Genomic DNA, 12,986 nt, shown 5'->3' with positions numbered 1-12,986 from the left:
GCTACCTGAATCTTGGGCGGCCATCATGGAAGGATATTCCGAGCACCATGAGCCAAAGGATGCTCTACCCCTAGATGCAAGATCCAACTTGTAGTGGGAAATAAAAGTATGAGATGAAGCCCACGTGGCTGCTGCACAAATATCATCTAGAGGAATCCTAGCCTTAAAGGCTGCCGAGGTAGATACTGACGGGGTTGAATGGGCGTGAACACCCTCCGGTGCGGGCCTTCCTGAAGCTTGATAAGCCAATAAGATACATTGTGAAATCCAGCGAGAGAGAGACTTTAGAAATTGGCTTGCCCAAATTAAATTTAGCAAAGGAAATGAATAACTGGTCGGATTGCCTATGACCAGCCGTTCTGTTAGATAAAATCTAAGTTGCCTGTGAACATCTAAGGAGTGAAGCTTGTATTCACCTTTGTTTTCATATTTAGGAAAGAAAACAGGGAGGTTAATGGATTGATTAATGTTTGCTTCAGAAGCTACTTTAGGAAGAAAGGACGGGTTGGTCCTGAGGTAAACACGGTCCGGATGAAAGACCAAATAAGGAGGTTTAGCTGATAATGCTTGGAGCTCTGAAACTCTCTTGGCCGATGTAATGGCTACTAAGAAGGCAGTCTTGAAAGACAAGAATTTGAGATCTACCGTAGCCGCTGGTTCGAAGGGGGGGGGTGGTCAAGGCCTGGAGAACTAAGGAAAGGTCCCAGGGAGGAACCGCTTGTTTTACAGGGGGCCTGAGAAGGAAAGTACCTTTAAGGAAAATTTTACACAACTTGGCTGACATGAGTGGACTGGAGTCATGACCAATGTGATAATGTGAAATTGCCGCAAGCTGTACTTTGACTGTGGAACTGCTGGCACCATCGTTAAAAAGAGTGGTTAAGAAATCAAGCACTAAAGGGAGAGGAACTGTGAAGGGGTTCAGGCCTTGCCGCTCCGCCCACAAAGAAAACCGTTTCCACTTGCTGCGGTAGACTTTCCTAGTGGACGGTTTATGAGCTGCCACCAGGATCGCCTTAACCGGGGACGAAATACCGGGAGTCCTGATCAAGAGTGGAACTGGAGCAGCCAAGCGGTCAACTTCAGGTTGTCCAGGTTCGGAGGAGATAGGCAGGATGGATGAGATATCAGATCTGGAATGGGATCTAGAATCCAAGGGGGATTCACCGAGTGAGACCTTAGGAAGGGGAACCAGATCTGTCGAAGCCAAAACGGAGCAATGAGAATCATTCTGCAACCCAACCGAGAGGCTTTCTGAAGAACTTGGAGCATCAGAGGCAAGGGTGGATAAGCATACAGAAGACCGGGTGGCCAAGCATGCACCAGAGCGTCTCTTGGGGAACCTCCTGGAGGAGGTATCAGAGCGAAAAAACTGTCGCACTTGGTGTTTGAGGGAGAGGCAAAAAGATCGCATGAAGGAGTTCCCCACCGTGCGAATATGCGTTCCGCTACTTGAAAATTGAGAGACCACTCGTAAGGGGTCAGAATGGTGCGACTGAGCTTGTCCGCCAGGATGTTGGACCGATCCGGAATGTGCGTTGCTATTAGAAAGCGGTTGGTGGAGATTGCCCATTCCCAAACTCTCATGGCTTCTCGACAAAGAGGGTAAGACCTCGTTCCTCCTTGCTTGTTGATATACCAGACAACCGACATGTTGTCCGATTGAATCGCAATTGTTCCCAAGGGAAGAAAGTCCTGAAGTGCTAGCAATGCTAAGAGCACTGCTCTCATCTCTAGAACGTTGATATGCAGTAAGGTCTCTGAATCGTTCCACGTGCCTTGGACGGTCCGGCCCGCAAAATGCCCCCCCCACCCGAGGTGGGAGGCGTCCGTGGTCACCGTGGCGAGAGGGGGAGAAGCACAAAATGGGCGGCCTCCGTGGAGATCTGGGGAGTGAAGCCACCAAAGGAGGGACCGCTTGCAAGCCTTGCTGATCGCACTGGGATGATGCATAGGAAGAGCAAGGTATGACCACTGTACTAAGAGTCCACTGGAGGATGCGCATATTGAGCCTGGCGAGAGGAAGAAGTGCTATAGCAGACGCCATGGACCCTAGAGCCCTCAGGACCAACTCCGCCGGAACAGAACTTGAGTGGAGAATGGCCCGCACCTGGAGCTGCAGATTTTGAACTCTGTCCGCAGTGAGGAAGGCTTTTAAACTCCTTGTGTCTAACCTGGCCCCTATAAAATCTAAGAGCTGTGTGGGCGCTAGGTTGGATTTCTTTGTATTTATAGTGATGCCCAGATTGGGAGCAAGATGGAGAAAGGAGTCTCGCGCCAATAGTAGTAGATGCCTTGTTGGGGCGGTAAGGAGCCAGTCGTCCAGGTAGGGGAAGACCTGCACCCCCTGAAGCCTCAGGTGGGCCGCTACCACTGCTAATACTTTGGTGAACACCCTGGGGGCTGTGGTGAGACCAAAGGGAAGGACCCGGAACTGGTAGTGACTGGCTCCCAGCCGGAAGCGGAGAAACCTCCTGGAGCGCCTGTCCATTAGGATGTGGTAGTACGCATCTTTGAGGTCTATGGAACACATCCAGTGATTTTCTCCCAGAAGGGGGAGAATAGACTGCAGAGTGACCATTCGGAACTTTTCCTTGGGAACTGCCAGGTTCAAGAGAGAAAGGTCTAAAATTGGTCTTAGATCCCCCGTCTTTTTTGGCACTAAAAAGAACCTGGAGTAGAACCCTGATCCGATCTGGTCTGGGGGGACGGGCTGGATGGCTCTTTTCTTTAGCAGATGGCCAATTTCTGCCAAAGCGGCCTCCCGTTGACCGGGTGGAACGTCTGGGAGGGACTTCAATTTTGGTAAGTGACGAAAAGGGATACAGTATCCTCTGGATATGATCTGGAGAACCCAGCGTTCTGATGTTATGGACTCCCATGCCGCTAGGTGCCCCGAAAAACGTCCCCCGACTGCCTCCAGAGTGGAGCAGCCGAGCAACCCCTCAGGGTTGCTGCGCGGGCCGTTCAGAGAAGGGTTCTCTGGACCCGAAGTTCCTGGGAGCCCCTCTGCCTCTAGGGCGGCGTCCTCCCTGTCCTCCTCTGCCACAGAAGGACTGGTTGTCCGGAGCAGGCTGGGATTGCTGCGACTTCCGGAACCACATCTTCTTCTGACCCTTTTGGTTCCTAGAATAGGGCCTCTGGGGTGCAGAGAAGCGGATTCCGACAGCAGACAGCGTCTTCCCGTCCTTCTCGCTCTGGGTCAAAGTGTCGCGAACGGTTTTGCCAAAGAGGGCAGAACTATCAAAGGGGGCGTTCGCAAATGACGCTTTGAAGGGCTCTGAGAAATCGCAATGACGGAGCCAGGCCTGGCGTCTAGTGACTAGACCTGCCCCTGCGGCTCTAGCGGCGCCTTCCGTAGCATGGGAGAGTAGCCGCATAGAGGTATTGGTAACTGATCTAAGACTGGCCATGCGGGTGGAGTGCAGCACTTTGTCCTCCTCCGACATGGACTCTGGGGGAGATGCAGCGTATTCTTTAATGAGATCGCGCTGCATCCTAATAACGTGTGCCAGGTAGTTCAGCGCCCTTAACGAGAAGGTCGCTGAACTAAACATCCGCTTCCCCAAGCGGTCCATCATCCGAGACTCCTTGCTCGGGGGATGGACTGAGGGACTCTCCTGAGCAAGTTCCCTCTTGGTGGCCGCCGCCGTCAACATGGCATCTACCGGAGGCCCCTTATTCCAATGGGCACGGTCAGACGGTGGACTGAGGATCCTGTCGGGCCTCTTAGGGATTGGCTCCACGGTGTCCGGTTCCTTCCACGCCCTGGTGGTAATGAGGTCCACCAGGGGGTCGGCAGGAGGGGACACCCAAGAGGTAGACGGGCCCGCTTCAAATGCCTCCAAGAACACGGACTCGTCCGAGGAAGACTTGGGGGCAGACCACCCCCCCTTATGCGGAGCATTTCCATGATGTCTCCAAATGAGACATCCTCGGGGGGTGACCGTGGGGAGCCTTCCCCTTCCTCCAAATCCGTGTCTTCCGTGAGAGACTCGGGGGAGTCAATGTGCCTCCTTTTGCACGTATGCTTGTGAGGAACATCCTCTGGGGGGCTGTCAGAGGACTCCTCGCAAGCAGCAACCTGTTCCAGGGGAGCAGCTTGGGGCACAGAAGCGGGCTGTCCCAAGGGCCGGATGGTGGAAGCCTGACCCAGTGCAGAGGGAGCGCGGGACGGAGCAGAAACAAGTGCCGGGGGTCCAGAGACCCTCAACAGGGCCCTCTCCACTACATCAAAGGCCGAAGGGGAGCCGACCTCGACCAAAGGATCAGACAATCGGCTCCCCCTCGGATCTGAAGAGTGGATCGGAGCCGGCGCCGAAGCAATCTGATCCAAAGGGGCAGTGCGCTCCGACACAGACGGCGCCGAAGGAGCACTGATCCCCCCGGATCCGAAGCTCGGATCCAGGCTCTGAGAGGTCGGATCCGAAGTACCAAGTACTATCGGCGCCGACCCACCCCCGGCTCCGAAGCTGCTCGGCTCCAACTGCTCCGAACCCGGGTAGCGGGTCGGAGAAGGAGCAATTGGCTTGAAAAAGGGGGTCGAGCTCCCCCCCAATGGGGGGGGGGGCAAGAGCACTCCCATCTGCATCTGGGCCTGGATGAACCTTCTCATCATCCGGTCCAGATCAGCATCCAATAGGCTGTACGTTGATCTCGACGAGGCTACCGAGGTAGGCCTTTAGTGCCTCCTCGATAGCCTCGACTGAGATCGGGTCTCCTCCTCCTCAGGTCCCGGTGAAAAACACACTGGAGACCGGAGCCGAGGAGGAGGAGATCCAGCAGACAAGGGGGCCGGGGGAGAAGCCCGCTTGGCTGGCGGGGCCGAAACAGAGGTCTCGGCCCGCCGCTTATGGTGCTTCTCCCTCCGGTCCTTTTTCCTAGCATCCCTCTCCTCCGAACCAGAAACGGGAGGTTGAGTCCCAGGAGGAGGAGGGGGAGCCGGAGAGGGAATAACCGTGGGTACGGTTACCCCCGAAGGAGCGGAGGTCGGAGCCGAGTCCGGCGGCAAGAGGCCCGCCAAAACAAGCTTGGACCTCCGCTCCTTCAATGCCCTGGGGTTGAACCCTGCACAAATAGAACATCCAGATGTGAGGTGTTCAACCCCCAGGCATCTAACACACCGAGTGTGGTCATCAGCTGGGGAAAGCTTATGGCCACACTCGGAGCACTTAGAGAAAATAGCCTTGGGCTGCTCAGACATCCCAAGCTAACAAATAAAAGTTACTAGAACTAAAGTAAAGTAACTAAAAAACAAAAATCACTCACAGGCCCAACACACACACTACGCTACCAGCGAGGGGAGGGATATAAATTTAAGATTAAACTCTAAAAAAGTAATAATACAAGAGGGAAACCTACACTTTCACACAAATTAACCCAAAAAATTTTTTAAATTTGACTAATTTAACACTGAATAAAGCACTTCGCTGGAGAGCTGGAAAAAACAATCTGGTCACCATGCGCGGCAAACGAGATCTGGGGTCATGAGGGTAGAGCAGGGCATTATGGGTGAGGGGAGGAGCTGAGAGCTTGGATCCATAGCTGGTAAACCATGCCGGTTCAGATCCGATATCGGATCCATAAACCACAGGTTGCAGACAAATGAATCTCCTACTTCAGATATAAGGTTTAAGAAGTAAAAAATTGCATGGAGAGGCTGACAAAGGTTAAAGTATTGCAGAACAAGGGGACTCTCTCAAAACAAGAGCTGGAGCAAATGCTGAGTGCTAAAGAGAAAATAAGGGAATATCTGGATAATATGCACAAGTTTAGAAAGACAGCAGTTAAGCAACTATTTTTCAGTTACAACTCCAGAGCACAAAAACTTTTAGGACAATAACTTGACCAAAAGAATGTGTTGTTACCGAACTTATAACAAGAAAAAAATAACCATAAATCCTGCAGAGCTTTTACACATTCTGGAAATTTCAAGAAAAATTAAACAAAGCAGAGAACTGTGGAAATCAAAGTGCAAATAGAGATATTTATGAAAGACTTAATCATGCCAACTTTAGAGGTAGACAAGACAACAACTAAGAGCTAAGACAGGACACAAGATAAAAAACAGTGATGTACAATCAATCTTCAGGAGGGAAGAAAGTTATAAAGCTCTGGAAGATTTTAACTGTATTTAAAAAAAAGAATCAGCATCTTGGAAGAAAGCTATGGTGGTTGTGTTATCTAAAGATGGCAAAGACCCTTCAGACCCAGAGTCATAAAGACTCATTTCAATTTTAAACCATTTTAAAGTGTTTCTGTCTATACTAGCTAAATAAATAAATAAATAAATAAATAAATAAATAAATAAAGGCATTGCCAAAACTGACCAAATGTGGATCAGTGTAGTTTTGTGGAGGGGAGGCAAACATTTGGCAACATTAATAGAACAATGTGATCTAGAGGGAAGGAGAATGTAAGAAAATACCTCTGTTGTTGGTGGGTCTTGATGTAGAGAATGCATTTGACAAAGTAAGGTGGAAATTTAAGAACAGGGCATTGGAAGCATTTGCATTCCCAGACACGATAAATAGGTTAATTAGGATATATGAAGGATCGGAGACAAGAATTAAGAGGGATGGTTCCTCGCAGATAAGCTGCGTTGAACAAAGGAATCCAGGCAGGGGTGCACTCTCTATTCTTTATTTACTTTGTATTTAGAGCCATTGGCAAAGAAAATAAGAGATTAAGAAATGCAAGAATACAACTGAAAAAGAAAAGTTGGTTTTAATTACAGAAGATATTTTGTACCTGATAAATTCAGAAACATCTAGGTGTTGTGGAACACTGATATAGTTGCTTTCGGGATAGAAAATTAAAGACTATTAAATTCTGAAGAACCAGAACAGATATTGCATCAGAAACTTCACTAAGGATAGGTGCAATTTTACGGATAGACTGTATGACGTTCTCTGCCCCTTCTCCCGGGGCAGACAAGTACAAGGCCCCTGCTTATCAAGGGTATCAGAACTTCTCAGAGATTTGAAATGCATGGCTAGGTTTAAAAATGCCCATGTGGTCATTAGGTTCATAAGTGTTTACTAAGCTAGGAACCTAAAACTCTCCCTTGCCTGCCAACAGCACTTCCAACAGCCCCAGGGGATACAGGTCTACTTTAGTAACCTGGTGTGGAGGCAAAGAATATTTGACAACGTTGTTATTTTTGTGGCTGCAAGAAAGAATTAAGAAATCTGTAGGTTGCTACATGTTTAAGCTGAAGACAGAGATTCCTGGGGAAACTGGGCAGCAACAGTTGGAGAGAGGCATATTGTAAACAAGTAACTTTCCCTGAAAAAAAAAAGTGTACAAGTGCTTTTAACTGCTTTATCACAGCCTCCCCCCAAAGAAATGCCAACTTCACCACAGAAGTTAGTTTAACAACTTTTTAATACAAAAAGTAGAAGAGTAACTCTCCCGTTTTAAATATACTCAAATGTCAAGTGACACTCATTAAAAACACTGTCATTAAAACTTAAAACATTTTTAAGCTAGGCAAATTGGATGAACCTCAACCCTCGCCCGAAAGGGAACTTGCGTACAAACAATGGACATCGTTAGCAGACCGTCAAATCCTTGACAGCCCGCATAGGATCACTGATAGAGTAAAGTTCTGAAGGGCTTGGCTCCCAAACTTGACGTCGCTCAAGCTACCTAGCTTTTTGGGCACATGGAAGGTACCTGAAAGGTTAAGATGATAACCAGCTGTTACATCGTTAGTAGGATATAACCCATATAGGTTAGGCTACTGCAACAGTGATCTATACAAACATTTACATTTTCAAGGCTTAAGAATGCCTGTAAGGAGTGCAACCTTTTAAGTCAAAGTATTGAGCACTGCTACATTTATACAGTTTTGATTATCCATGCACCTAATTTGAGAAGATTGATCTTGTCACACAACCCTCCCCCAACCACCCACCCACAAAAAGGCACTATGGGGAGGAAAACGTCCTGGCCAATATATAGAAGACACAAGGAAAGAGGATCAGGCTATCCCTAACAAAGCAGTCAATCATTTCCACTGGTGCAATCCTCAGATATGCATATATCTAAATAAATAGACATTAGCTCCTCCTAGAATGAGGCCAACAGCCAAGCCAATAACTGAAGTTAGTTTTTTTTGTTTTGTGGCATTACAGTGGAACATGGTAGAGTAATGCTCAATACTAGTTTCACACCAATTTCAGGGGCATAGCTCTATCACGGTCCTCTTCATAAATCCAAGGAGGTATCAAATCATTCACTCCCACATGCAGAATGACCACGATACAAGTGTAGCTTGGTTGAAGGGGCCTTGAGGGCTTTAATGAGACTACAGATCCTGGAACTAGAGGGGCAGCTAACACTTACTGGTGGGACCCGAGAAGCAGTCAACACTCACCAGTTAAGCAAAGAGCGAGTGATGCATCCTTGTGTCCGACATTACCAGATGTACCATCAGTGTATATTTTTGCCTATTAGTGTAATGATGTGTCCTGTATATCAAACCATTGTCTAGGAGGCCTCTGTGGTTTAGGCATGGACTTTAAGTGTAATAGTCTAAAGCAGCTTATTTAATTGTCTAAGACAAAGGCGTGGTTTGTGTGAGATGGGTGTCAAAACTGACAATATGCTGGTTATGGTCTACCATACTTGAAAATAGAGGTTGGCCTCCAAGGATAGAAGAAATCTGCACGTCAAATTATGGAATCCTTTACAGGAAGAATTGGAACAGCTGTCAGTGAACATGAGTCAGCTCCTACATTGCCTTTATGTTCCTACTCCTAGCATACTGGAAATAGACTGAGGAAATCAGACTTCATGACACCTACTGCTCAGACAAAAAGGTACTAATGACTGCTAATGAAGTGAATTTATATAACAGTTTATATAAAAGACTAGAAAAAAATAAAGTTAAACCTAGGTAATAGACTGTGCAATAAACAGGCTAAAGCATAGCAATGGTAACTCAAACTTTTTATCACTTTAAGAGGAGGAACTTCCACAATCTGATCTACCAGTGCCCTCTAGTATAAGCAGATGAGATTAGATGTGAGGAGTTTCCAGTGGCAAACAAATCAAAGAGGTGAGGAAGGGCCTTCTCACAGTCAAATTACCACAAACAAATCAGACACTGGCTTTTTTAAAGATACTATTGGATTTGGTTGGTGCAACACAAACATGCTGTAGTTTACAAAACCATTCTCTTGCCCAGACAATGTACTACAGCTGCAGTCTAATAACTGGCTGAACAAAACTAAGGGAAAGACAAAATGTATTACAAATCATCCACCCCCAAATCCAAACACCCACCCCAGGAAATCTGCATATCTTTCATAATCGTGACAAAAAGGGAGTCGTGCTTTGTCAAGGTCTTTTTAGCTGGATCCTACATATAATTATTAGACTCTTCCTCATTTGCAAAAACTGAATAGTAAAATGTCTCACTATGCAACAGTTTACAGCTTTCAGGACAATGTCAAAACTAATCAGAAGAATGACTGAACATCTGAACTTTCGACTACAAAATACACAGCGTATTCTACAAGAAGTTTAAGGCCATAATGGGATGTTTGCCCCTTCTATAACATACCACCTTTTCCCAGTGTCATTTAACAACTAGCCATGATCCAACAGAAGACAGACCAGAACAAACACAAAACAAAGAGTAATCCACCACATACCTCTGCTGACCTTCAGACTGGCCGTAGCTCCCCGAACCTATCAAAAAAAAAATTAGACTTTTATAAAAGTTCAGAGAAATGGCAACTTACAGTAGCATTCTTTACAAATTAAAGCAAAACACTAAAATCAACTTTGTTCTAGTTTACACCTTTAGTATGCATAGGACAGTAATCAAAAACAGACAGTTGGCTCAATGGTCTTGTTGCCCAGTATTCATGCTAGAGTCACTGTTAAGGAAAATTTAAAATCAGGAGGGGAGGGTGGGGGGAAACCTTCCATTATAAACACGAGGCTCAACACAGCCCCAAGGGAGTAACATTTTTGTAAAATCCACACTGGTTTAATTAGTACTGCCCATTATGACCCAACTGACATTGTACACCTCAGACCTTGGAGATGAATTGTTTTCATTTCAATACACAAATGGAACTTTGAATATATAGCTGATCTTTTAAGACATGCAGAAAACAGCCTGATTTATCTATGCAGCCAATATGTGCATGCATCTACATTATCTGGAAGTACGCAAGTGAAACACAGGATGAAAGTTAAACACTCCCATTACAACTCAGAATATCAAGACTACAACTCAGAATATCAAGACTACTCACTCAGAACAGCCTATTCAGGGGGAAAAAAGTTTTGGTGGTGTACAAACGATGCAGTTGTCGTTCATATAGCTGTGGGCAGAAACTATACAGAGTCTGCTCGTAAAGGTTAGATTAAAATTTTAGTCACCATTTATAAGAAAGGGAAATTATCTTGCACATCTCACTGCAACAATGCAACTAATCTGATCAGTACAGGGTGCACCTTCCAATGCAGGTTCCTTCTACCCCAGGAGTTATTTTTCCACTGTCACCACCTAGATGGTACTTGGTGCCCAGACACCAGTCACTGCCTTTTAAGCTGATCACTTCCATCTTCTCCCCATGCCACAGATCATGGAGGTCTGACACCTCATTCAAATCCCTCAAAGAAATGCATCTCAGGCTGCATAACACAAACTAGACACATTAAATCACTAGTACTTGGTTATCAGTCACCACTTAACAGCTTTACTCATGAAGACTATATTGCCAAGGTCAGTTGACTGCACTCCTTAACAGGTGAAGTTAACAGTCTCACAGTTAATTTGTGTGTAAAATCTTTATGTGAAGAAAAGTGAAATTTAGTCATGCCGCAACACTACATAGAACTGGCAGGTACTCATTTTTTTTGGCCAGTGAAGTATTACCTTTATGAAAATATGAGGACAAACCGAAACTCTCACACTGGGGTGCATTCTCTTCAACCCACAGGAAAAGTCCAAAACTCTCACACTGGGGTTCATTCTCTTCAACCCACAGGAAAAGTTCCCCAGCTGAACCCTCTCATCAGCATCACAAAAAAGATCTCATGACGGACTTAAGTTTTGAAGAATGGGCTTGAGATAACATACAGCTTAGTCTTTTGTGAAGTCAGAGAAGCCCATGTGGTAGCTTAACAAATGCCTTTCACAGAAGCAATCTTGGAAAAATGCCTGCTAGGTGACCACAGCCCTTCTGCATGCTTTGAAGCGACAATTTTGTTGTATTTATAACGGAAAATGTAGCTCCAAGTAAACTTATCATAACAGATGTTCTAATTAGAACACTGCTGCAGTAGCCAAAGCCATTTGGGCTACTTCCTTGCCTAGAACATGACCACCAGCCAGCTCTCAAAGCTTTACAGGACTTTCTACGTGTCCAAACTCTCAATGGCTTGCGTACTGCCATATAAAAAGGTAGTCTGGGCACCAAATACAAGCACCTTCCCCATAAAGGGATGCTACAGCTGTGAAAAGAAAAATGCGAGGGAAGGAACAAACAAAATTGTAACTATATCTACAATGGTATATACGTCCAGACCTTGACAATTATATCCTAAAAACAAGCAAGGGGTTGGAAGATGGGATGGCTACTGCAACAATGATCTACTGGAACATCTACTGTTAAGTTTACTTACACAACTGCGCAAAGTTCAACATTTAGAACACTGTTATAAGTAGCATAAGCTTTTAATCAGGAAGGAATTCAAGAATCCAAGAGCACCTGGAGAACGGTCCTAGCAAAACTTGTTCTGGACCTGGAAAAAGGAATCCATTTGTCATCCTTTGTAAAGCAAGTACAGAGAACCAAGTTGTTGGCTCTAAAATACTTCTGAGTCTGTCCCTTTCCAAAAAGCCACAGAAGAGGCAAAAATCCTGCAAGAATGAGCCCTGACCCTGCAAGGAAGTAGCTTATTATGGTGAACACAGACAAAAATGGCACGAGGACAGCCATTTGGAAATAGTCTATATTGACACTGGTTACCCTTTGTCTTACCTTCAGAGAAAACAAACAGCTAATTTGCTTTCCTTAAGGGTTAGTTCTGTCCAGGTAGCATCTGTGGAGACCCAGAATATGTAATATGTTGTTTAGGCTCAGGAAAGAATACACCGAGAGTAATGATCTGGTTTATGATAAAGTAATTTCAGAGTTTATTTACTGACACTTGTTTACAGGAGAAGTCCAACTGTGCTCAATGGCACCGGTTTTCAGAAGGGGCCCAAGGAGAAAGCTCCAGTAAAAGCAATATTATGAAAAAAATCAGACATAAGTAATATGCAAGATGAAAAAGTAATATGCAATCAATTTACTACAGTTGTTATTGAAATCTGAAGAATTATTTACTTGCAAAGACATACAAACAAAACTGCTATAGGAAAAAAATTTAATGCTACAGTCGCTACCAGCAAGAGTACGAGTTACATATTGAATGTGTATTTGAACAAATAAGCCAATTATGATCAATGACAATCATAATCCTAGATATTATTCATACTTTCATTATAAACAGATAATGCTCCTGTGTAGATTAGCGATACAAGACAAATATTAATATGTACAAAACACTCGCTATTATGCAAGAGTGGAGAGCTTAAGAGTTTTTGTTTATGGAGTTAACTAATGAAGCCAGAAGAGAGTATAGCAAATGTTTAGCCAGTTTAACAGCAGAAACAAGGTCAGAATTTATTTTGCATTTGTTAACCAGGAGAGTGACTGGGCTTGAGAAACCCTTTTCAGTAGAGATCCAGGGAAAAAGGCTCTCTGTGACACATAATCCAAGCTTTATATTACAACAGTAATATACAGTAACAGTAATGGAGGCTACACACATGAACAAAACATGCAAGTCTTAACGTAAAACTCATACCTTTCTAAAATACACAAAAACAGGTATTTACATTGTAGCTTTTCATGCTACATAAAATCATTTGGTTTTGAGAGAATGGAAACATTATCCTGGGGAATGAACACTGG

General features: G+C 45.2%; 1 protein-coding gene across 1 annotated transcript in view; it reads right to left on the bottom strand.

The window, feature by feature from the left end:
• Positions 1-12,986, bottom strand: part of LOC122787881 (RNA-binding protein FUS-like) — a 921,130-nt gene that overhangs the window by 715,012 nt on the left and 193,132 nt on the right. The window contains exon 2 of the mRNA XM_044054799.1: positions 9,663-9,699. Coding sequence (XP_043910734.1) covers positions 9,663-9,699 — 37 coding nt within the window. The remainder of the gene's footprint in view (positions 1-9,662; positions 9,700-12,986) is intronic.

Source organism: Protopterus annectens, chromosome 13.part0 (assembly GCF_019279795.1).
Source record: "Protopterus annectens isolate FY-2018-M chromosome 13.part0, PAN1.0, whole genome shotgun sequence".
NCBI lineage: Eukaryota > Metazoa > Chordata > Ceratodontiformes > Protopteridae > Protopterus > Protopterus annectens.
Note: the sequence above shows the minus strand (reverse complement) of the source record. Positions and strands in the feature narration are given on the sequence as shown.